The sequence below is a fragment of the Stigmatopora argus genome, chromosome 4 (genome assembly GCF_051989625.1).
Source record: "Stigmatopora argus isolate UIUO_Sarg chromosome 4, RoL_Sarg_1.0, whole genome shotgun sequence".
Taxonomy (NCBI): domain Eukaryota; kingdom Metazoa; phylum Chordata; class Actinopteri; order Syngnathiformes; family Syngnathidae; genus Stigmatopora; species Stigmatopora argus.
This window is the reverse complement of record NC_135390.1, coordinates 4,270,409-4,297,155: the sequence shown is the minus strand read 5'-3', so window position 1 is coordinate 4,297,155 and position 26,747 is coordinate 4,270,409. Positions and strand designations below refer to the sequence as shown.

Here is a 26,747-nt window from a genome sequence, read left to right as displayed (position 1 = left end):
AAAGGAGGATGGATATTGTGTACAGTTAAAAAAGACTTTTGGTGAGTAAAATATGGCTATATTCCTAAATAATATTTCAATTTTATGAGGTTATTATTAATGCTTTTTTATGTGTCGCAGCTGTAGTTGAAGTAGAGGTTTTATAGCCATAAAATAGTTTTTGAGGGTTGGATAATTCAGACATAGCTGAAGGCGTTGGTAGGAAATTCACGGCCTACCACTGGTATATGACAAATGTTTCCATCAATAGCTCATTCTGCAGCATTTTGGATTTGCTGGCATGCATAATTTTGAACACAGTTTGCAAAAAGAAACCAACCAATCAAAATGCTCAGAATCTTTCACTTCAGGTCCAATACATTTCGGCATTTACATGCGCAGGTACTTTTGATCCACAGACCTAGAAAGACAGCTATATAATGATAATGTGTACAGTGCACTTAGTATATTTTATAACAAAACTGTAGTATAGCATTTGGTTCATTTTTTTTGCGAGCAAGAGAGACTGAGATATTTTTTTTCTAAAGTGGTTATGAATATTGTGTTTGTAGGCATATGTAATGTATTTTCTCGTATATAAGCCGTATTTGTAACTAAAAAATGATGACTGAATCAATGTACGGCTTATATCCGCACAAGACTTTCTATACTCTTTTTCACCAGTAGATGTCAGCATAGTAACATTTACTATTTGTTGGTTATTTTCTGTTTTGCACTAACAAAACAACCATTACTGGATGAATTAATTCTTTATGATATTGACCCTAATAATGTGCTATTTTTCTGTATCTCAGAAATACCACGTGGGATGATTTTTCTTTCAAACACATTTGTACTCCCTATTAAAACCTAGGATATGGAGGTGAAAATTATTAATCGGGGTGCGGCTTATACACGAGAAATTGTAAAACTCTACGATCTTAAGGCAATTTTTAAATACGGTAAGTAATGACTAACAATATTAAAACTTTTTATTTTATTTTTAGCGTCAATGTACTCAGCGCAGGACGTTATGCTTGCACCGCACTTCAATATCTTATCCACAGGTACATCATTCATTCATTTTGTCCCACAAAAAAAAAAGGTTCACAGGGGTGCAGTAACCCATATAGAATTATATTTAAATATTATTTATATTATTATTATGCTTTCAAGGTAGAATAGCATGATTTGATTAAGAATGTTGGGCATTTTACCTTACGTGACAACTGTCACTATCAAATAACAGTACCATCTAGTGCATTAGTTGTGTTACAAATAGACAAAAGGGAAAACTGTAATTTCCCCGTTTACTCAGTCGTCAAACCTTAAGAATTGATTTAAATAAAGTCCACCACCACCATCACCACCAGTGAGCATAAATCACACAACAAAAAAATCACTCTACATGCTGCACATTATTTTCCTCATTAAATCAATGACTGCATGGTAATCATCTGTCTAGTGTTCATTTTAAATTATAACAATGCAACAGGACATAAGTCTGTTTGTATTTAAGATGCAGTAGATGTTTTAATATACTAATAATTTTGCAACAAACCAAGAGCAATGTGTGTACATTTTCTTTGAACAAATATAATAAACTATAACAGATGGTATGTTTAATATGACATATACAAAGATTTCACACAAATTCATTGGACTTTAAAAGATTTATTTACAATAAAGGTATATATCTAAAACGTGCAAGTCTCATGGTCTTCAGTATAACAAAATAATTAAAAGCAGACATAAAAACCTGACCAGATGATGATAAAAAACACTAATGTACCTGTAATTTTGTTCCTCATAATACAGTATTGTATATCTAAAAATCCTGTCAGAGCACAGAGCGATATTTACAAGCAAACATGAACCAAACGGCACAAACATTCTCTGGATAAATAAAGACCCGAACACGAAGGGCCATCCTCACATGGTCACCACGGCAACACACTATCTCCTCACAGAATCGCGACCTGCACAGCAATATAAAGAACAGAAATGATTAGGAGGTAATAGTACAGATTAAAGACTAGACAGAAATGATTTTGACTAAATATTGTGATTCAATTGTGCAATTTTCACATTGTTAAAATAAAAAAAAAATGCTTGTGCCCTGCGATTGGCTGGCCACCAATTCAGGGTATTCCATGTCCCCCACCTGGTGACCATAGTTGGCTGGGATAGCCTTCAGCACCCCCCACGACCCTTGTGAGGATAAGCTGTATGGAAAATGAATGAATAAATTCTCCATTAAAGAGGTTAGCGCAGTGTTTCTCATTTATTTTATGTTGCAACAGGAAGAATTATAAGTTTTGCGCCTCCCACTCCCCCAAACTCTCTGCCACTAGAAATAGTACCTTTTTTAAAAATTAATTACAAGTAAACTTCTGCATAAGATTGGAACCTTGTTAAAATTAAAAACACTGACAGTGAGAGACACTGCCACCCACTGGGTGAATGTGCAATTACACTTTATTCTAGTAAAATCGTTTTTTCTTGTTTTTCTTTTTTAAGTCAGATCCTCCCAGGCATTGTTTCTGTTGGATTTGTTGTTGTTGTTCGCGTAGGCTACAGCGGACAGTAGCCGTGTTGTGTTTCGAATTCCAAATAAATGATTAAAAACTTGACAAAGCGGTCAACTTCATTGTTGATGTTACAATACCATTGTGCTGCAAACTGAGAGCAATGTTAGAGATTCTCATTTGCGTCTGTATCTTCTGGTTCAGAATCGAAGCAGTACAACCACCCTCCCCCCCTTTAAAAAAAAATCATTCACATTTGTCAGGGTTGTTAAAACAGTCTTTACTTTCGCCCAATGCGGCAATGTATTCATTATTACTGTGGCTTCACAGTACCCTTATGAATTAATCTATTCACTTTCCATATCACTTATCCCAAGTGGTTGTTAACCTGGGTTCGATCGAACCCTAGGGGTTCGGTGGGTCGGTCTTAGGGGCTCGGTAACATTCCCCACATGACCGTCACTGGCTGCAGATGATCACGTGACATTGCTTGGCCAATCAGTGCTCCAAGGAATTTATATACAATCATACCTCTACTTACGAATGCCTCTAGGTACAAAAGTTTCAGGTTACGAATTTTTTTACATGCAAATGAGTGACTCGAGAAACAAAAAAGAACCAAGTTACGAAATCACAAAAGGTAAATGCATTTCCTTCTCCGTTATTTTCTTTTTTAAATCCCCTTATCAAGCAATTAAAAACTACAAATGCAACGTGGCGCATATTTTCACACACACAAATTGGGCACACGGCCGCTGAAGGAACTATTTCAGCGGTGCAGGGCACATTTTCATACGCTTTATTTATTAGAGATGAATAAATCATTTCCTTATAATTATCTCTCATTTTTGTGTTTCCTCACATCTTTCATACAAAATTGGGACACTTTGACCAATTCTAAAGGGTTTAGTTCAGGGGTGGGCAAACTTTTTGATTCGCGGGCCACAATGGGTTCTAACATTTGACAAAGGGGCCGGACCAGGAGCAGATGGATGGATCTCTTAACCCCCTCACCTCAGTGGAGAAAAACAAATACACATCTTGACATATGTCATCCGTGTGCTTTAATTTCATATGAAAATGAAGAAAAGCATTAGAACAAAATATCTGACTTTGGAATGAGTCTTAAAACACTGAAAATCAAATGAATAAAATGTGCATTTTTTAAAATTACTAACCATTTATATTTTAAAGCACGGAAAGTTCTGTTATCCTTCAGGATATCACCATCCCTCTTCTCCTGCCTGTCTTTTTTTTCCAAAAACCATAGGAGATGCAGATGTACTTGTCCTGCTTCTTCTATTCAATTTGTGTCTCCGGTGCGAAAACACAACAACGACGAGTGCAAGGATGAAACAAGGGCACCAAATCACTCTGTGGAGTGGAATTATATTTGATCAGCGCACACTATTTAATTTATTTGGAGAACAACTTATCACAGAGACACTTTCAATTTTATTGGAAAGTGTTGTTGGTCTCCTTTTTTAGCCAGCGCATCAAAGTCTGGATTTAGTTTTGTTGTGGCGATTCTCAGAATGGATCTGAGGTGTTGTCTGTTAACTTGGATCTGTGGCTGACTTTGTTGATGTTCATGATGCTGAAGGTCTGTTCACACACGTAGGTCGAGCCGAACAACACCAGCACCGTTGAAAACGCTGCTTCATTGAGTGAAGCATAGAAGTCATTTACTTTCAGAGAGTTGAACTTCTCTTTTAAGACAGGGTCGGAGTGAAGGTCGATCAGTTCGAGCTGCAACTCCACTGGAGCAGTTTGGGGGTCTTGTGACAGAGGACAGGCCACCAAATGAAGTGACTTGTCAATTTTGTCGAAATCCGAGCTTCACATTTTTGATGACAGCAGACACCCGGTCAAACAATTCCTCTCCCCGTGTTTGTCCTTTCAGAGACTCCATTGTCAAAAACTCCTCCGTTATTTCAAGTGTCGATAATACCTCGGATAAAAATGAAGAGCTGAACAGTGTCTTAAGAGTACAATGTGAATGACTCTGTCTTTTTGTTTAAGATGCTCTCGATATCTTCATTTATTAGTTCCACACGCAGAGTCACTGTCCGCCGTGATAAACTGATAATCTCAAATTTGTCTTTGGTCTCCGGGCACAAAATACATGCTGTCTCTACCATACATTCTTTAAAAACTCACCGTCAGACAGTGTTTTGCTGGCCTTTGCTATTTTGAACGAAAGCATAAAACTGACCTTGGTACTTGACTGTTGAATCGCTGTTTGACTTTGTTGAGCCTTTAAATTAGCTGCCAACTTCGGAGAAGCACCTTTCTTTTGTTGGTAGCTTGCTAGCATAGTTAGCATGCTTTGTGGCAAAGTATTTGTGGCTGCTCCGAAGTTGGCAGCTAATTTAAAGGCTCACCAAAGTCAAACTGCCATTAAACAGTCAAGTACCAAGGTCAGTTTTATGCTAATATAATACTCTGTAAAAAACGCCAGTTTCTTGGCATATTAGGCAAACAGCAGATGATCGGTGTTCAGTGAAAAAATATTTAGTTGTTCACTCCGCATTGAACACTTGACATTTTATGTCCACTTTCCTTTTCTTATGTCGGCTCATCTTTAAAGAGGGGCTGATGGTCGAGAAGGGTCAAAGGGTAAAGTACGCCTCACCTAAAAAAAAGCCAATGTATCTACAGTGCCATCTAGTGGAAGACATTAGAATTGCAGGGGCAATAAAAAAATAACAAGATTAGTAATTAATTTAATATCATCAAGTTCGCCGGGCCGGATTAAAACGTTTAACAGGCCGCATGTGGCCCCCTGGCCGTAGTTTGCCCATGCCTGGTTTAGTTGGTAGTTGTGTGAGGACCGTGGAACGAATTAGAGAATTTACATATAAAGTACACCTCTACTTAGGAAATTTTTAAGTTACGAAAAAAGTCTTGGAACCAATTAATTTCGTGAGCAGAGGTACGACTGTATCTTGAATTTAAAAAAATATATTTTTACGCTTAAGTATGGTTTGGTGAATGCGCATATGAATCTGGTGTTGTTCGGTAGCTCGAACAAGCTTAAGAACCACAGACTTATCCTCACAAGGGTTGTGTGAGTGCTAGAACCTATCCTAGCCCACTCTGGGCAGATGACAATCCAATTTATATCCATATACTTCTGAAACCTCATTCAGCACTAAAGAGATGTAAAGGTTTTTTAGTTTTTATACATTTGCTACAATGTACATACGTACATGCTTTTGCCAGGTATGAAGAATGCTATTTGGAAGCATATCTTTTGTATAAGTGGATGACCTGCAAAGGAGTAAAAGCCGCATCGACCAAGGAGCCTGCATGGCTGGAAAGCCCCAGAAGCCAGAATTGTTTATGGAACTGAACGGATGACCAAGATATTGCGAAATGTTCTTTGATGACGGCCAAGCACAATTGTGCTTGTGGGAACTGGACTTGTTGTCGACATATCTGAACAGTGACTGTTCTGATCGAAACCAGCTCTATTGATGAAACCAAGTAATCGTGCGTGCTTTTTCTGCTGCATGTAATACACACACAGATGAACCACTACACCATCAGTGACTCAATACATTAAATATCATTTTCATATCATTTTCTGAACCGCTTTATCCTCATTAGGGTCGAGGGGGGTGCTGGAGCCAATCCCAGCTATCTCCGGGCCAAAGGCGGGGGACACCCTGAATCGGTGGCCAGCCGATCGCTGGGCACAAAGAGACGGACAACCATGCACACTCACACCCATACCTAGGGGTAATTTAGAGTGTACAATCAGCCACATAATTTTGGAATGTGGGAGGAAAACAGAGTACCCAGAGGAAACCCACGCAGGCCCGGGGAGAACATGCAAACTCCACACAGGTGGACGTGACCTGGATTTGAACCCAGGATCCCAGAGCTGTGAGGCCGACGCGCTAACCACTCGCACCACCGGGCCGCCCATACAGTAAATATATAATAACATTTATTCTAGAGCAGGGGTAGGGAACCTATGGCTCGGGAGCCACATGTGGCTCTTTTGATAGTTGCATATGGCTCTGAGCTAAAATATGGAAACCGGTGGTGAGAGAGCAGAGTCCCGAACGCACCAATAGGAACGTCACGGCGGCAGTGGCATTGACTTGTTTTTTTTTCATTAGTCTTCTGCATCTATTCTCTCATTGATACTCATTGATATTCATTGATTAGCAACAGCATAACAATGTTGTCAAAAGAATTCAAAGACTTTTTGTACTTTAAAAGTGGTAAAATGACTAAAAAATTGGCACATTTTCATGTATTTTGACTTTTAAATCTTGAGTATAGCTCTCAAGGAATAACATTTGAAAATAGGAATTGTTTATGGCTCTCTCTTTCAAAAAGGTTCCCGACCCCTGTTCTAGAGTGATAAATGAAGGCTGTCCTTAAAAGAGTTGTAAGCTTACTTGAGGCATGTGGTAAAAGCTCTCCGGGCATTGCGGTGCAGGAAGTGGATGGGGAAGCCTTTAAATGTATGACCGTCTGGCACAGCCCTTCTTACTGCATCTTGAAATTCCTCATTTCCACACGAGACCCCGGTGCAGCGCTCTATCTCATAAGCTGACAACGCAGAGGACAGCAGGTAGGACAAATGGTCATCCCAGAGTGTTGTGAAGTTCATGTCCTGCAGGGGAGATGAAATAGTAAACGTTACACATAGCGTTTGTGTTTGGTTAATATTAACTTGGATACATGAACGATGGTAAACATAGGCAGTGTGGGTGGTGCAGCTTTTAGGGAGATTTTAATTTGCACTTCAGTCCAGAAAACTGAAATTAAAAAAAAAAAAAAGTTCAGCTCTGTCCACTGCAGGTTTATGTCGTACCTTCCTGTGTTCTGAGATCAAGTGCTTCATCTCAAGCTCCAGCTGATTGCTGACTGCAACTGCATCAAGAGATGATGAGCTTAGAGGAGGGAGAGGGGGCAGAGAGCTTGCGGAACCAGAGACAGACACTGACATCAGAGCCTCTTCACTCATTGCTTTCCAACGAGATTGATTCTAAAAGGGGGATAATGATACATGTCTTCAACATTAAACAGCAGTTGTCTTCTGTTTTTTATTTTCCAACCTGATAATCAGTTTCATTAAAGGTCAAATGGTTTTTAAAAATTAACCTTCTCTTTTTACCTGTAGGTCAAAAACACACAGCTCCACAGCGTCAGAAGGCTGACAGTTTGCAAAGAAGCTCCGGTGGTTAAAGACACAGCCCACGGTGCGGTAAGGGTGGGAGGATTTGGGCTGGGGGATGAGAGGTGAAGCATCTGGGTCTACGGCTTGATGAATGTATCTGACCAAAGCAAAAAGCATGCTCACATACCTGTCAATTTATACGTTTTTCCCGTATTTAATACGTTTTTTATCATTTCAAATTGTGTAGGCCCTATAACAACTTTTGTACAGGATTTTAAGTACGTTTTTTTGTAAACCTGATCTCAATTTACCCATTTCGGCTCTAATCCCGATCGTCTCGATCGCCGATAACAGATGAAAACATCATCGTCGACTGCAAATAGTCATGCTTTGAGCATGATATGCGCACGCGCATTCCCCTTTCACATGTCCGACCTTTTCACCGTCAGAAAGCAATGTACCCAGATAGTCAAGCTATCAGCGTCATATAGCGACATCTACAGAATCTTGAATTTAGTGCATACTGATTGCGCAACCCGTCTACTTTGGAGAACATTTTAGACTGATAAGTGCGCCCTATGTGCCACGTTGCATTTGTACTTTTTTTTAATCGCTTAAGGGGGCTTAAGCCATTAATAAGGGGAGCAATTGGCCAAGGTTGACAGGTATGTGCTCAGTTTGGTTACAATGTAACAATGAAGCATTTTTGGAAACAAATTTGATGAGAAACATGGATCTCTTTCTCTGTATTTTTCACTTTTCCTTTGAATGAGTAGGATTTGTTCAACTAAGTTTTTCCTCTCATAAATTAGGGGCACAAGAAATGATCACTACACTAAAGCCACCTTAAGGTGGGGGCGCAGGAATATGATGTGGGACCAAGAGGCATTCTGCTAGTATGCAGGAGAAACAAACCTGTGCGCAGTCTGGCTCTCCCAGAAAGTGATACTTCCATCAGTTCCTCGAGTCATAACCCAGGTGTGAGGTATCCCCTTTGCTTTGGTGCCCACACACACATATGCGTCAAGCCCGAAGCCCAAAAGAAGGCTGCACAACAGGGTCGAGTGATCTTCACAGTCCCCCTGTGGATGAGGTTAAAATTATAAATGATAAAATCATACTAACATTTATTCCGTTATTGCAGTACCAACAATATATGTATTTTTTTTCAGGCGGGCAGGTTAACCAGTTAACACACATTTTCTCAGCGGATGTTAATATCAGATCCACCCTACAAAAAATTAAGTAATTTATCTACTTCATTTGTGTGTGCCTCATTATATAATCAGAGCAGATTCATGCAAAATCAATATAAAATGTAAAAGAAAATAACGTAGGACAACTTAAATCAAACTGTTATTATCTTGTTTTGACATTAATTGAAATATTGTGTTTTTGCAAATTATTGAAAAAGTTCAGCATAATGAAAATAAGTATAAAAAGTGAACAAAGTATAATTTGTTGATCATTTATTGGGAAATTCAAATTTTCACAAGTTTTTCAGCTGGTCTCTTAACCGCACCTGCATGTTGTGCAATGTGCAAATGTCTGTCCTTTTGGAGACAGGTTCAACATGGGATATTTCGCAGAATACGAACCAATAAACTTCTGCAAGTGTCTGGGTTTCTTATTAGAAGTTTCCTCCAAATTGCCATCCATTTTGTGCTTATCCCGAGCACGCATGCAAGTAGACTTAACAGTACTCGGACTTTTCGTCTAAAGACGTTTGGTCGACCGAACGTTTGGTCGACCGGACGTTTGGTCGACCGGACATTTGGTAGAACGGACGTTTGGTAGAACGGACGTTTGATAGAACGGACATTTGGTAGAACGTTTGGTCGCCGGGTTGTTACTGTTGAAACCAGCTCTCAAAATTATAATCATGAGAGAGAGAGTTTAATATCTAAATATCTAATATCAACAGTAAACTCTGTCATAATTTGACAGCGAGCGAACCCGGCGACCAAACGTCCGGGGACCAAACGTCTTTCGAGGAAACGTCCGGTCACAAGACTTAACAGCACTGTGTAGTACTCCTACTTCCTTTAGAACAACCCCGGAAATGATAGGATTTGTTTCAAAACAAAAGACTGGTGGTTTAGTTGGCCTTAATAGTACTTCCCTTATGGAAAAAACAAAACAAAAACGGAAATGTTAAAGCGATAGAGGCTACCTATGCAATTGATTCCGAATCGACTGCCATGCTGAAGTCGCGCAAGACGAATCATTTGTCAGTACCTGTAACTCGGATGATTCACAATGCACTTGTGTTACTGAATTCTTCTGGTTTACAGTGCAGTTGAATCACATGCGGAAGTAAGATGCAGAAGCCATAGTGATGGTGTAAATTTCGAGGCATGGAAAATTGGTAAATTTGGTACTTTTCCGAAATGGTTGCTTCAAAAAATATTTAAGTGACAATTTTGGGGGATTTCTGGAGTTTAGGGAGGTTGTCAGGAGTCGCAGACTTTGCGTTGCTTGTCCGGGTAAACTCCGGAAATTCCGGAGAAGTTGGCGGCTCTGTATATAAAATTACAGTTGTACCTTTACTTACGAAATTAATTGGTTCCAGAACCTTTTCTGTAACTTGAACATTTCACAAGTAGGTGTATAAATTAACTAATTCGCTCCACGGTCCTCACAACAACTACCAACTAAACCCTTTAAAATTGGCCAAAGTGTCCCAATTTTGTATGAAAGATGTGAGGAAACACACAAAAATGAGTGAATGGGAGACATAATACCCGTGTTTGTCCGCCAGATGGCGACAAGAGCCCGTTCTACCAGGGCCGAAAGCCGTCCACTTTGTACTACATTTTAGACTTTTACCTGTGCCCTAAGTGTGCGTGTGAAAATATGTGCCGAGTTGCATTTGTGCGGTTTTTAATCGCTTAATAAGGGGAGTTGCAATCATCATCATTTAGTCGGTGGACAGGTATGTAAGAGAGAATCTTGAAACATGGATAGTGGTTGTTGTGAGATAGCCAATTGAATTGAATTGAATGCTTTTATTGTCATTATATGAGATAGGAGAGCGATGAAATGAGAACCCAGTAGAGGGTAGCAATGTACTAAAATAAGAATCAATGCATCTGCGACAATATTTTCAAAATAAAATAACAGCTAAGGAAATGCATTTATTTTTTGAGAGATTTCATAACTTGGATCTTTTTCGTATCTCGAGTCACTCATTTGCATGTAAAAAAAATTGTAACCTGAAAATTTTTTACCTAGAGGCATTCGTAAGTAGATGTTGGACTGTATTGGATATACTACTAACTATGCTAGCTACACGGATATATTAGATATTACTTGGCTGAACCGGTGTGTAAGTGGTTTCTGCATAGGCCTCATAGTTCTGAGATTGAGGGTTCAGTCCCAAGCGGGTTCCAATGTTCCTCTGTGGAGTTTGCATGTTCTCCCCAGGCACGCGCAAGTTTTCTCCACAAACTCCAATTTCCTTGGGCATTTTTTTATGACAGGTGATTTGGCATATATAGATGGTGATATTGCACGCCTCACTTTTCAGGTATTTATTTGTTTAAAAAGTTTTTTTAATCCAATAAATTTCGTCGCTTGACAAAAAAAATTATATCTTTGTTTGTCTGTAATGTGGTGAAAGGTTGAAAAGTTCAAGGGGGCCAAATACTTTCACAAGGCACTGTTTGTCGGCTTCACATTTCTTTTCCACTGTTAGTTTTAAATATGTGCCTGCTGCATTTTAGTGTGATTAATATACTATGTGACAAACCCAACAAGAAACTCTCTTAATCCTGTAACATTCTTTCCAGTAAAGGTGTCTAGATTTGACTGCAACTTTCATTTGGTGGCTTGAGCTGAGGACAACTCAGAATGATTGATGTTCCCCAGTAGTGATAATATGGACAGAAACATCTGAACAGGCTGGGGACAGACGGGGCTAAATTAATTTTCCTTGGAATAAAACTCATAAATCACTGCTGACAAGGACCACTTTGTGCGAGCTGTGTTGCGTCTGCCTTGCCATGTACAAACAGCAGAGTAGTGGGGAACAGTTATCCTGTGGTGATTTGGGAAATGCAAGATGCATAACTGCACAAAATTGTCTCCAAAATTCTATCAAATGTTGCTTGTAGTTACCTAAATCCTCTCAAATATTTTTACATTTCTGTTGTCTTCCCTGGAAACACACTGAACAGTTACAAACATGTAATTATTCAAAGTAGAGTAATCCCTTGATTATCGCGGTTAATATAGACCAGATATGGCCGCGATAAATGAAAAACCGCGAAGTAGGGTCGCCCCTATTTAAAAAAAATATATATATATTTTTACTTCAGTGCTGAGTCCTAGTAGCAAGCAGAGGAAAGGGGAATGGCTTCCACTTGCGAATTTCAGCGTGGATTTTCACATTTTTATGAACTTTAAAAAAATATTTTTACTTCAGTGCTAAGTCCTAGTAGCAAGCGGAGGAAAGGGGAGTGGCTTCCACTTGCGAATTTCAGCGTGGATTTTCACATTTTTTGAACTTTAAAAATAATAATATTTTTACTTCAGTGCTGAGTTCTAGTAGCAAGTGGAGGACAGGGGAGTGGCTTCCGCTTGGGAGTTTCAGCGTGGATTTTTTTTTTTAGGAATTTACAAAAAAATTCCCCAGATTACTGTAACATATTCACAAATAGTGGTACCTCTACATACCAATGCCGCTAAATACAAAATTGCCAGGTTACAAAAGACGTTGATATGCAAATGACAGTCCCAAAATATGGAAACAAGATCGGGTTACGAAATCCGCCAAAAGGTAAATACATTTCCTGTATCCGTTATTTTATTTTATAATTTCCCTGCGTCTTGCTTGACACTCCTATTGGCTTCCTATTGGGTCCCCACAACAACAACTGTCTTTTGAAGGCCATTTGTCATCACAGGGTTCTTTATTTAAAATAATAGGTGCCAATGAAATGAAAAAGTGGGCCCTGTTCTTCATCAAGGAAAAACAGAAGACAAGAAAGTGGCGTGCGTGTAACCCACCAACTACCATCGCTGCGATATTGAAGCAGAAGCAAGCATCAAAGCGACGACTACTTGGCCTTTTCTCTATGTACTAAAAGACGAGATGCAGAGACTTTGGTGTTTTAATTAATGCTAAGCTGTTTTGAATTCATAATTTGAAATCATCTAAGTATGAAGTAGATGTGTTTTGATGCACATGTTTTTTGTGCTAACGTTAGCTGCCTCCACTGTACTCCTGCCAAATAGAAAATGATTTTGCTGCGATGAATTGGCAAAATGTCACTATGCCCCGCCCATAAAGAGTTGACCTCTCGGTGGACCCTCATCTCCAGTGGCCCAGAATAGACCTTCCCGGGGAGGCTGAGGAGTGGGATTCCCCAATAACTGGAACACACCGTTTGTTCCTACTTTTTAAGAAGGGGAACCACCAACCCAATCTGCCAAACCAGAGGCACTGTCCCCGATGTCCAGGCAATGTTGGAAAAGCATGTCAACCAAGACAACCCCACATCATCCAGAGCCTTGAAAAACTCCGGGCGGATCTCATCCACTCCCGGGGCCTTACCACAGAGGAGCTTTATTAACCACCTCAGTGACTTCAACCCCGGAATCCCCCGACTGTTTCATCATAGGAAGCCGTGTTGGTGGAGTTGAGGTCTTCAAAGTATTCGGCCCACCGATTCACAACATCCCGAGTTGAGGTCAGCTCCACCCCATCTCCACTATAGCCACCTGGAGGTTGTTCTCAATGGCCTCACCGAACTCCTCCCATGTCCAGGTTTTTGCCTTGCAGACCACCAGAGCCGTGTGCCGCTTGGCTACCTGGTACCTGTCAGCTGCTTCCGGAGTACCGTGGGCCAAAAAGGCCCAATGGGACTCCTTCTTCAGCCTGATGGCATCCCTTAGCAGCGGTGTCCACAAGTGGGATCTGAGGTTGCCGCCACAACTGACACTGACCACCTTGCGGCCGAAGCTCCAGTATTCCACCTCAGCATAAGAGGCGCGGAACATGGTCCACTCGGACTCAATGTGCCCAGCCACTTCCCGGACATAAGAGAAGGTCTGTCGGAGTTGGGAATTTAAACTCCTTCTGACAGGAGACTCTGCCAGGCGTTCCCAGCAGGCCTAGGATGTCCTGGTGCCAAGTACATATATAGACACCGCTATGCTTGAGCATGGTGTTCATTATTGTCAATCCATGGCGAGCGCAGAGCTCCATCAATAGAACACCACTCGGGTTCCAATCAGAGGAGACGATCTTCCCAATCACACCCCTCCAGGTCTCCCTGTCATTGCCCACGTGAGCATTGAAGTTCCCCAGCAGAACGAGGGAGTCCCCTGAAGGAGCACTCTCCAGAACTCCTTCCAAGGACTCCAAAAAGGGTGGATACTCTGAACTGCCATTTGGTGAATACACATAAGCGACAGTCAGGTCCCATCCCCTGACCTGAAGGCGGAGGGATGCTACCCTCTTGTCTACTGGAGCGAACACCAACATACAGGCACCAAGCCAGAGGTCAATAAGTATGCCCACACCTGCTTGCCGCCTCTCACTGTGAAGTGACTCCAGAGTGGAAGTGTCCATCCCCCCTTGAGAGGAGTGGTACCAGAACCCAAGCTGTGCGTAGAGGTGAGCCTGACTACATCGAGCCAGAATTTCTCAACCTCACGCACTAGCTCAGGCACTTTTCCAACCAGACAGGTGACATTCCACGTCTCAAGAGCCACTTTCTGCAGCAGGGGATTGGACCGCCAAAGATCCCTCCTTTGGCAGCCACCCTACTGTTGTTGCACCCGACCTTTTTGGCCTCTCAGAAAGGTGGTGAAGCCATAGGAAGTGGAACCCACGTAGTCTCTTCGAGCAGTGCCTGGGCGGGCCCTATGGCCTGGCCACCAGGCGCTCGCCATCGTGCTCCTCCTCCAGACCTGGCTCCAGAGTGGGGCCCCGGTGACCCATGATGGGCAAGGGAAAATGCCATTCAATGATATTTCTCATCATAAGAGGTCTTCTGAGCCATTCTTTGTCTGGTCCCTAACCTCAGACCAGTTTGCCATGGGTGACTCTACCAAGTGCACAAGATCGTAGAATGGATGAGGGACAGCACTTAAACTTCCTGTAACTAAAGCTACACTTCTCAGGGCAGGGTAATATTAGCCAAGATCTTTTAGTTTTGTTGTGTTGATTTAATAGTGTTTTTGTCAACCCACAATGGCAGAAGGAAAAGAAATGGGTTTGGTTGCAGGTTTACTGTCAAAGCCATTTTCAAGACGGACTTGAGTGTCACAACCGGTAAAAGAATTTCTCCTCCACTTTCAGGCCACTAACTACGGAGCGCTCCCCCTGGTTCACAGGCTCCGAGGAAGAGAGCAAATTCTATTGCTGGGGTGTGCTTGCTATTTGCCAAAGATTGAAAACTAATTTACTTGTGCCTGCCATTGCTCGCTCAGGGTGCCACCATCTTACATTTTACCAGTAGTTAAACGTGCTGACTGGCCAGACGCGAGTAGCCTTGATACATGTGTTCGTAGTGTTTACCATTTAAGCATATCCCAATAGTTGTTAGGGCTGATCGGAGGTCTTGCCAACGATCATTAAAATATCAGCCTTGATGGTACTCGGACGTTTGGTCGCCGGTCGTTTGGTCGCCGGACGTTTGACAACATGACAGAGAGTTTACTGTTGAAACCAGCTCTCAAAATTATATTCATGAGAGAGAGAGTTTAATATCTAAATATCTACTGTTGAAACCAGCTCTCAAAATTATATTCACCCGGGCGACCAAACGTCCGGGCGACCAAACGTCCGGGCGACCAAACGTCCGGGCGACCAAACATCCGGGCGACCAAACGTCCGGGCGACCAAACGTCCGGGCGACCAAACGTCCGGGCAACCAAACTTCCAGGCGACCAAACGTCCGGTCACGGCCTTGATAAAATTGTCTGGGTGACCCCAAAGTTTTGATAGGTAGTGTAGTACATAGATTCATGATATTGTTCAAACCTGTAGTTTTTTTTTTTGTTTCAACCCACATTATTACCCAATGTAATATAACTATACAATGTTTTAGTAAACTAATACATCCTTTATTTATCTGTTAAAATATGCATCTTTTATTCTTGAATAATCTTGTTGTAATACAGGAGTGCTCAATACATCGATCGCCACGGTACTATTAGTTGATATCATGATAGTAAGATTCCAGTTCACATTGTAAGACTTAAAAAAAAGAAGGGGGAAATCTTATTAACTTGATTATTTCTTTAGTAGCTCACACGCTGAAAATGCACGAGCACTCCTAAACAAAAATAACTGATGAGCTTTGTCGGTGGCCCTCAAAAATAGGTAGATTGTAAGAGGTTGGCTACTTGAAAAGTAGATTTTGAACAAAGATAGTTTGAGCATTCCTGTTGTAAAAGAAACACTTATGGTTTTTTCAAACCTTTTGCATTAAATATCACCAGGTTGTGCATATTGAATGAATATTAAGGTTAATGTGTTGTAATTCACTTTTAATGAAGGAGATACCAACATTACCTTTCCTCTACACAGGAAAGCCAACAATGTACACCACTGCTCATGTTTCTCTCCTCCTCCAACTACCGGAGCCGTCTCATGTGCCAGAAGGCTGACAAAGCGGGCTGCCCACCGGGGACTCTCTAGGAGTCGGCCGGCACGGAGGATATGCACATAGGAACACACCGGCCTGTTTATGCCATTTTCATCCTGCGGATTAGACAAATACCTAGCAAAGCAGTGAAATAGAATCTCCCAACAAATGTTACAATAAATCCTTATTCAAAAGTGAGCATGTTGCAAACCTGTGCAAATATCTTGACCATTTTGGACTGGTTCGATGGCCGGATTTCAAGAAACTCCCTCCACCACTGCTTGGCATAAACCAAAAAGATTCGCTCCCTCTCTGCTGCCCTTTGTCTTTCTAGAGATTGCTGAATAACAAATATAAAAATGCAGCTAGATGCTTAGGCATACTGGTTCTAACAATATCAGCAAGAGTATCTAAATGGGTACCGGTATATTTTACCTGTGTACTGATAATGTCAGAGTTTAGCTTCTCTGTAAGTGGGGGATAGAGCTCAAGGCTGATCGTCAAAACACCAGCAGACATCTTGCATTCACTTCCTGGTAAAACAACTATAATAAGTAAGTTCATTGGAGTCCAGAAGGTTGCAGTGGGGCAAATAAGTATTTAGTCAACCACCAATTGTGCAAGGGGCTGTCGTTGGGCAACACGGACTTTCAACTCCCTCCACAGATTTTCTATGGGGTTGAGATCTGGAGACTGGCTAGGCCACTCCAGGACCTTGAAATGCTTCTTACGAAGCCACTCCTTTGTTGCCCTGGCTGTGTTTGGGATCATTGTCATGCTGAAAGACCCAGCCACGTCTTATCTTCAACGTCCTTGCTGATGGAAGGAGATTTTCACTCAAAATCTCTCGACATGTGGCCCCATTCATTCTTTCCTTTACACCAGGGGTCCCCAAACTTTTTCCTGTGAGGGCCACATAACTTTTCCCTTCTCTGATGGGGGGCCGGTGTCAGTTTGTAACAGAAAAAGTGTGACGATCGTAGGGGAGCAAAATGTGCCGGCGGGCCGCATCCCCCCCCCCCCAAAAAAAAACGATAGCGTCTCTGGTATTGTTCAGAGGGCCGGTCCAAATGTGCCGGCGGGCCGTAGTTTGGTGACCCCTGCTTTACACAGATCCGTCATCCTGGTGTCTTTGCAGAAAAACAGCCCCAAAGCATGTTTCCACCCCCATGCTTCACAGTGGGTATGGTGTTCTTCGGATACAATTCAGTATTCTTTCTCCTCCAAACACGAGAACCTGTGTTTCTACCAAGAAGTTCTATTTTGGTTTCATCTGACCATAACACATTCTCCCAGTCCTCTTCTGGATCATCCAAATGCTCTCTATCAAACCGCAGACGGGCCTGGATGCATACTGGCTTCAGCAGGAGGACACCCCTGGCAGTGCAGGATTTGACTCCCTGGTGGTGCATTGTGTTACTGATAGTAGCCTTTGTTACTGTGGCCCTGGCTCTCTGTAGGTCATTCATCAGGTCCCCCCGTGTGGTTCTGGGACTTTTGCTCACCGTTCTAGTTATCATTTTGACGCCACGGGGTGAGATCTAGCATGGAGCCCCAGATCGAGGGAGATTGTCAGTGGTCTTGTATGTCTTCCATTTTCTAATAATTGCTCCCACAGTTGATTTCTTTACACCAAGCGTTTTACCTATTGAACATTCAGTCTTCCCATTCTTTAAAAATCAAACAATGTGATTTTCTGATTTTTTTTCCACATTCTGTCTCTCATTGTTGAGGTTTACTCATGTTGACAATTACAGGCCTCTCTAATCTTTTCAAGTGGGAGAACTTGCACAATTGGTGGTTGACTAAATACTTATTTGCCCCATTGTATACATTTGCACATCTAACCCCTGGCATAAATTATTGAATCACCAGTCCCAGGGTGAAAAAAAGAAATGACACAAAACTTTAGTCATTTCAAATGGCAACTTCGAGGCTGTAAAATAAATAAAAGAGAAACAACATTGACAGTAATGTTTATTTTTTCCCCCCAAGTTTTTTCCCAGTCTCTGAGGCATGGACTTTGATTACACAAACAGCCCACTTCATCAATGTGTCTCCACCTCCAGAACATCTTTACATGTTGAAGCTGTAACAACAGCCATTACCCTACTGCATATTCTGGACATGCAGTCCTATATCATCAATCACAGAGGAAATTTGCACAGGTCCTTAAGCCAGTGAAATTTGCAAATGCATGCATGCAGAAAAACATGCAAGACACGCCCCTGCACGCTTGCACGCACATTGCGAGAATTTGAATGTCAAATGCTGGGAGTGTGTACAGTGCACGCACATGCCAGCATCCGTAATCCGCGTAATCGCAAAATTGCTAATTATTAGTCAGGACACTGAAGACTAGTTGATTGGCTCATGCATTTCCCCAACCACGTGACTCTCCGTGTTATTGGCTGACTGGTGACCAGTCTAGGGTGTAGTCTGCCTTTCGCCCTAAGTCAGCTGGGTTAGGCTCCAGCAACCCACGCAATCTTGTTGAGGATGAATAATGTAATTTTCTTCTTGATTTGGGATGGGAACTTTGGGACAACAACCCTGACTGCTTGGACTCGGAATTTGAATCATTTAATGGTTAGTGGGCAGACTATGGCTATCAGATTCTGATGTTGATTTTTTGAAATTTTTACGGATTGTAAATGAGGCAAAAGCGCCAAACATGCAGTTTATCTCAAAAAGAAGACTTTTTGGGAAAAGTTAAACACTGATTTTCTTTTATAAACCAGCAAAAGATTTAATAGCGGGATTTGAAATATATTGCAATAATTTTTAATTATTCCTTTAACGGCTAAAATTAAAACTAATTTACTTTTTTTTCCAGGCCCTGATAGCACCGCTTGAAGGAGGCAGTTTGGTCCCTATAAAAACTGGTGTCAGTTTGGTTAGTTGGAGTTTTATCCGGGAATGATTGGATTATTTTTCAGTGAGGGTTGGAGTTTGCCAAGGCTGCCTTTTTTAACCGATAAGCAAAAAAAAGTGGAATATTCTCAACTCAAATCAACAATGGTGAAGGGGTCCTTCACCTAGAGTTTAAGTAGCTTGGGGTCATGAGTTGAGGAAGAATGGAACGGGAGAAGGACAGGCGAACCGATGCGATTTTGTTGGCCCTATTAAAAGCGCATAACCGAAAGGTCTGTGCTTTCCAGTCAATTTTCATTACTACACTCACCTATAATCACACACTGTTGGTTGCGACGAAAGAATTAGAACCTGGAGACAATCAGCCAAATTAAGTTTCCTCTGCAAGGTGTTTGGACTCTAACTTAGAGATAGGGTGAGAAGCTCAGTCATTCAGGAACGGCTCAGAGTGTAGCTGCTGTTCCTCCACATTGAGAGGAGGCAGATGAGCTGGGTTGAGTATCAAATTAGGATGCCCCATGTTCTTGGCACGTCCCACTGGGAGGAGGCCCTAACCCTAACCCCAGGACACCCTGGGGAGACAATTTTTCATGGCTCTGGATGGCCATGGCGGAGGTGGGCCAAGAAATCTAGGTTTCCTTTCTCACGCTGAGGCCCCTGGATCCTGACTGATAAAGCTAGTATTTAGTAATTCCACATTTTCCCTTATTACCTACTTGGTCTGAAAAGGTAACAATAAATTATTATTTTTTTTCCATAGATTTGTTTTAGTTATTCCAAAGACCGAAAAGTTGCAATTTTAAATTACTTTAGTTAGGGATTATGTCAGTGGATATGCTTTTTTTCCCTCATAAATAATTAAACAACCGAGCGAAAATCCTGGGAGACTGGTGATGCCATAATTTTTGCTAGGAATCTTTACATATTTTTAAAAGCAGAAAAAATACAGTAAGTGTTCACTCACCCACTCCCATAAGTTCTACAGCCAAGCATGTCTGTCCATTGGGTGAACTAAGGACTGTCCTCCAGTCTAGGAACTGGGATGAGACCAAAGTCGTCTCACTGGAGGTGTCAATTTTGATCAACACTAGGTGAATTGGCTCACAAATTGATAGCATAGTGGTGGCATCAATTATTTTACTTCCCTCCCCTGCAGGACCAAAAAAAAATGTGGTGACATTTACAGCATTGATTGTATAATGCATAAAGCTGTACATTAGAACAGAGAAGACTTAGACATGGACAATTTCTATCATTATTTCCTTTTACCTGTGCAATCTGTATGGATCTCAAAGAGGAAACCCTCCTGCAGTTCAGGTTCACAGGCACAAGGCACCGGTTTCGAATGAAACCTCTGATTACGGAAGTGCAGAAATAACTTAAACGTGGAGCAAACCTGACCAGGTAAAGGTGCTGGCTCGTGAAGGTGCTCCAAGAAGGCCTTACCGCCAAGCACTTGTAAATGCAGGTGACGTCTGTATGGATCAATATAAGCTGCAATGTAAAAAAAAACTCAAAAAGTGTGTAATAACATTCAATGGTTCATTAAACTGATTTTATAATCTTTTATACGTTTGGTCAGTTGAACGTTTTCTTCAATGAAATGAGGGGCTGATTTTGGAGGCGATTCTGTTTCCATATATGTAGGCTTAACCTAGAAAAGCAAAATGTGAAAAAGGGCCATGAGAAAATAGTTAAATGTTTTTTTTGATGGACAACCTAGCATCAAATTCCAATTTTTCCCACTCCATATGCTACAAAGAAAGAAATTGTGACACTATACAACAGGGCCTGTGGTTTACAATGGCATTAAGGAAAACCTTGTACCTTAGGTGCTTTAAGTAATCTACCTTCTTTACATCTAGTCAGGAGCTAAGGTATCGTAAAAGTTCTTGGCTTTGCTACTAATCATGTTGGTATCCAGAATAATCATCTTCTCCCGACAGGGCATTCTCCATCTTAACGAGGATTTTATTCTTCCTTCCGAAATGAAATCCGAAGAAAAGGCACACTGCCTGTCTCGTTTGTTTTATTTGGCACACCATTTTTCTTCTGGGTACGCACCCAGCCATTTCAGCGCCGAAGAAGAAAGTGATGCCATGACTTCCGCCATTTTTCATCTCCTGTCTTCCGCTTGCGAGTTTCAGCGTGAATTTTGACATTACGTGACTTTTAAGAGGCATTTTCAACGCTGATTCAAAATCCATACAAAGCTGGAAGAGGCTCGACTGTCGTTTTTTCTGTGCGCGATGCGAAATGTATGTAATGTAATCCAAAGAAAAGGCATAATGCTGTTTGTATTATCAATGCGTAATTCTTCTTGTAGTGATATTTCACTTCTCTTCTTCTTCTGCACTGAGTGCCACCCATTTCAGCGCCAAAGAAACAGCGCCTTGACTTCTGCCATTTTTCACCGCCATTTTCATCTGCAGTCTTCCGCTTGCCAGTTTCAGCGTGGATTTTGACATATATATGAACTTTTTTTATACTTAAAATAAAAAAAACACAATGTACTGAAGACGCAAAAGTTGACGCCACAAAGTGGTGAAGGATCACAGTACAGGCTGTCCTCAAATGAGAGTGGGTTAAAATGGATTAAGGAAATTTTCAACAAGGCTCCCTTCCGTGTCTTTTGCTGTGGGATCGCTCTGGCGACCCCACAGCAAAACCATAGAATTGTGCAAAATGACCTATTTCATTATTGCAAAATAAAATAACTGAAAATGTGGAAAAAAACCTGAGAAAAGTGTAAGTCCTTCATCACGTCGTCGATGATGCCTCTGCGTTGCAATGCATGGAGGAAGTCAGCCTCAGATAACACTTGACGTGCTTCACCTTGATCATCCCGCAAAGTATCAGACAACACCTCCCGGATTTTCCCCCGAATATCCATCTAATGCAGAGATGGTGGAAAAAATGGAATAGAATATTATCTCAGTCTAGTCAATATAGAATTAAAAAAATAAGTCTAATTCCAAATTCATTCATTCATTTTCTGTACCGATTATTCTTACAGGGGTCGTGGGGGTCCCGCAGCCTAATCCAATTGACCTTGGGCACCAGGCGGGGGACATTGATGGCCAGCCAATTACAGGGTATAAAAAGACGGACAACCATTCACGCCCAAATTCATACCTAGGGGTAATTTGGAGTGTTCAATTACACTTTGAAAACAGCTACTGTATATTCTCGCATTTACGCTGTATTTGTCGCTATAAAAATGACAGAATCGAGGGTCCGGCTTATATGTGCACAAATTAGACTGGACATGCACGAAACTGCAAAGTGACAAAGATGAAACGTAGTGTTTACCATGTCAGCACATCCCGATAGTTGTTAAGGTTGATCGCAGGCCTTGCGGTCGATCATTAAAATATCAGCCCTGATACCTGCATAATGTGTATCTCATGCTGTTATTGCACCCAGAGACTTGGTGAAAAGTAGACAGCTATGGACACACTTCCTGGTTGTACTGCTCACGTGACTTCCTTTTAGAATTTGTCTACATGCAGGCAACACACTTTCGGAATATGCAATCCAGCAGATGATCCTTTCTATTTATACAGTATCTCAGAAATACCACATGTGACGTCTTATAACGAGAGAAATGGTAAAATTCAACAATTTTAAAGCAATTTTAAGGGTGTGCCTTATACGAGGAAGCGTCTAATATGCTTAATATTCCTGTCTGACTTCATCTTTCAGACCACCCATCATCATGACAAACTGAGTTATAGAGAAGTTCAGAACCACTTCATCTAAGTCACACCAGAACTTCTCCTCACATTCTACCTGTGGAGCATGGTACACGGTCGATTGGTTGCCGGTGTTTTGGTCGCCGATCTTTTGGTCGCCCGGAAGGTTATTGATAATTACCATTTAAATCGTTGCTCAAATTCCCTAAATACAGTGGTACCTCGACATACGAGCGTAATCTGTTCCGAGACTGAGATCGTATGACAAGATTCTCGTAACTCGAGCGGACGTTTCCCATTGAAATGAATGGAAAGCAAATTAATTAGTTCCAACCCGCTGAAAAAACACCAAAAACAGGATATTGGATTGGAAAAAATGTTTTATTTCTTCTAATTCGCCATGTATTGACAAAGTAATAAATAACGAGTGGATTAATAGTAATAAAATGTGTTTAATAGAAGTAAAATTAGACGCATTTCGCGGCGGGGAAGGGAACAACATACACACTGAGGCGGGGGGAGGTGTTGGGGGGACTTTATCCACGGCAACGCCGCACTCGTGTAAAACATGTTTTATTTCTTCTAATTCGCCATGTATTGACAAAGTAATAAATAACGAGTGGTTTAATAGTAATAAAATGTGTTTAATAGAAGTAAAATTAGACGCATTTCGCGGAGGGGAAGGGAACGACAAACACACGGAGGCGGGGGAGGTGTTGGGGGGACTTTATCCACGGCACTCGTAAACGAACAAACAAATTTAAATTAACTTGGATTAATATATACAAACACTCAACGTTTAATGTAACTTCACACAAAACTGAATTCTAATTTAGTTTTAATCTTTTTAACCTTTGTAACGGGTTGGCCCCACCCCGACGTTCCGCCGGAGCCTTCAAAACGAACGCATCAAGAGTTGTTTGGAACTTGCCGCTTCCCCGTGTCTGATTACCGAGTGTATATTCCAGTTACTTTCTTTGCAAAACTCTGCCGATCCATTGTTGTTTACCTGGTATGTAAATGTGGACCAAAGTGGGGGGGGGAAACGGGTATGGAAATGCAAAGTCCGCCCAGTGCTCGTAGAAAGATTTTATACACGAAAGAGATGCAAAAAAAGACAGTGCCATGGCCACCTGGCTTGGTCGCATCACGAAATTTTGACCGCATCACAGGCGAATTATTCGATCGAAATTTCCGTCGTAAAACGAGAATATTGTATGACGAGGGGTCGTATGACGAGGTACCACTGTAAAACTGTGAATTACTATTTAGTCATACTTAATGCCCTATTAATTATTAGGCTAAAGAAAAGCTCCAAATTTCCCGGACTTTTATTGTTTTTTGTTGGAGAACTTGTTAAGACCCTGACTGATGTACCTTCCTAAGGGGAGAACTCATGTACATACAAACTCTTATACACTCACACGTTGGCTCAGTGAAACTGCTCATGGCCATTGTTGGCTTTTATTGACGCATAGACCGTGTTGTTTTACCTTGTTTTGTCGTCGATCTTTTGGTCGTCGATCTTTTGGTCGCCGGTCTTTTGGTCGCCCGTTGTCGCGGTCCGGCCGACCAAAAGACGGCGACCAAAAGACGGCGACCAAAAGACCGGCGACCAAAAGACCGGCGACCAAAAGACCGGCGACCAAAAGACCGGCGGCCAAAAGACCGGCGACCGTGTTGTTTTACCTTGTTTTGTCGCAGGTCTTTTGGTCGTCGGTCTTTTGGTCGCCCGCTGTCGCGGTCCGGCCGACCAAAAGACGGCGACCAAAAGACGGCGACCAAAAGACCGGGGACCAAAAGACCGGCGACCAAAAGACCGGCGACCAAAAGACCGGCGACCAAAAGACCGGCGACCAATCGACCGCACACGGTGGAGCATACTCAGTAGCAATGTTCACCATGACAGCCTAAATCATTGTTTCCCAACCAGTGTAAGAAATTACAAGAAATCATACATCGTAATAATCCAAGAGTGTTAGAATTGGGTTCATATTGTTATTTAAGTTTCCTCCATGTCTGCTGATGTTTGTTTCCCTACTCTTGTTTGTCCCTCCTGTCTTGCCGTTCCTCTCGCGCAGCTGCGCGTCAGGAACGGCAAGACAGGAGGGACAAACAAGAGTAGGGAAACAAACATCAGCAGACACGGAGGAAATTTAAATAACAATGTGAACCCAATTCTAACAGAGAGAAATCTCAATATTAAGAGATTAAAATCGAACTATTACAAGGTTAAAATTGAAATATGAAATCATAGATTGTACTATGACAAGATTCAAATCGTAATATTATGAGTTTGAAGTCATTTTGTTGTTGTTTATGTTAAGTAAACCGGAAGCTCTTTGGTTTTCCAGAATTCCACTTTTGTCGACGTTAAGTCTGTGTGAGCACAAAACGGCTCTTCTCGTAATGTTAGGTGGTTGAAGTAATATTGGGAGGAAAAAAAGTCGTAATATTACGAGATTTAAGTCGTTTCCCTGTTTTTACGGTACGTGAACCGAAAGTTGTTTGGTTTCAGGGGCATCAACTTTTGCCGACGTAAAGTCTCTGAGCACATGACTTTTGCGTAACATTGGGAGAAAAAATCAAAAATTAAAATACGGTTTAAAAACGTTGCATTAATTATTTTAACACCAGTCGGACTGAAAGCTGTTCGGAGTCTGAGGACATCAACTTTGATGATGTTAGATCGGTGTGAAAAAATTTTGATTATGTAATAATTTGGGTGGGATTATTTAATTCCTGATAGTAAAACTTTTAATGAGAACGACTTTAAAATGTTAATATAGGTGACATAGTTTTAAATTAATATAAATAATAAATAATAATAAACCATAAAAAACAATACACATTTAAAAATCATAAAAAATATAAATAATAAATAAAAATAATAATTTAAAAAATAATAATAATATGAAGAAGATTTTCAGATAGTGGTGTGGCTTGAGATTTTTTTTAATGCAAAAAGTGTGCCGAAGCTCAAAAAAGGTTGGGAAACACTGCCCTAAATCTCCAGCTTCAAATTTATCACTCTATCTGACTCTATTCACCACTAGAATACTCTTTACAAACTCATTTTTTTATACATTATTCTTATGATCTTAATGAAATATTTCAGATTAAGACGAGATGAGAATCACTGGCTTTTAATGACTGCCACATTATAAATACATTTACTTTTTAAATCTATTCATTTAAACTTATTTCTGCCCCCGTTGAAGAAAAATACACGTTCAACACTCATTGCATGCATCCATTATCGATTTAAGTTTTAGAATCTTCACCTTAATCAGATGGTTGTGAATTTTTTGCTTTAGCTCGAAAGCCTCCTCTGGATGAAGAGCCATTACGGCAAGCGTTGATAGCGGTCCACTGTTTTATGGGTTTTTCAGCTTGACCACATTTGGGATAAACGAGAACAACACTCACAACAATCCTTCTGACTTGAGCGGTAAGCAAGCGGGAAAGTGTCTTTCCATATGCCTGAAGACACCGCATGATATATTGATATTGAAATTCATAACTTCAAATTCAATAATAAACGACAGAATATGCAAATATTAATAAATCTGGGATAAACTCAAGAGTACTCTTCACAAATTTTTAATATATTGTAAAAACCAATAGGCAAATGGGCACGTTGCCCAACACGTCATAGCCTGCGACGCAAATTAAAAAAGACCAACTCTACGTAGAGTTGGAGGCCATTTTGAGGGTATAATTTCACGTCGATGTCATCGACATTTTGAATGTGGTAGAGCTGCACATTGGAGGAAGGTGATCAATTTATTCACGGGTAATTTATACTTTGTTTATTTTGTTACATTTCTACTGTAAGGCAATAATTATTTTTTACTCTATTATTATTATGATTTTTTTTAAATGTATTTAATTATTGTGAGAAGCACACTTGATTAACATCTTGGAAGTT

The 26,747-nt window shown here is 41.1% G+C and overlaps 1 protein-coding gene across 1 annotated transcript; it reads right to left on the bottom strand.

The window, feature by feature from the left end:
• Positions 1-1,637: 1,637 nt before the first annotated feature.
• Positions 1,638-26,464, bottom strand: cep76 (centrosomal protein 76). Its single transcript, XM_077599703.1, has 13 exons — positions 26,101-26,464; positions 21,859-22,014; positions 20,694-20,775; positions 20,391-20,615; positions 20,086-20,271; positions 16,683-16,780; positions 16,459-16,587; positions 16,175-16,363; positions 8,563-8,729; positions 7,645-7,804; positions 7,342-7,515; positions 6,923-7,140; positions 1,638-1,958 (listed from the first exon to the last, which is right to left on the bottom strand). The coding sequence occupies exons 1-13, from the start codon at positions 26,161-26,163 to the stop codon at positions 1,820-1,822; spliced, it is 1,986 nt and encodes a 661-aa protein (XP_077455829.1). The 5' UTR covers positions 26,164-26,464; the 3' UTR covers positions 1,638-1,819.
• Between the last annotated feature and the right edge of the window lie 283 nt (positions 26,465-26,747).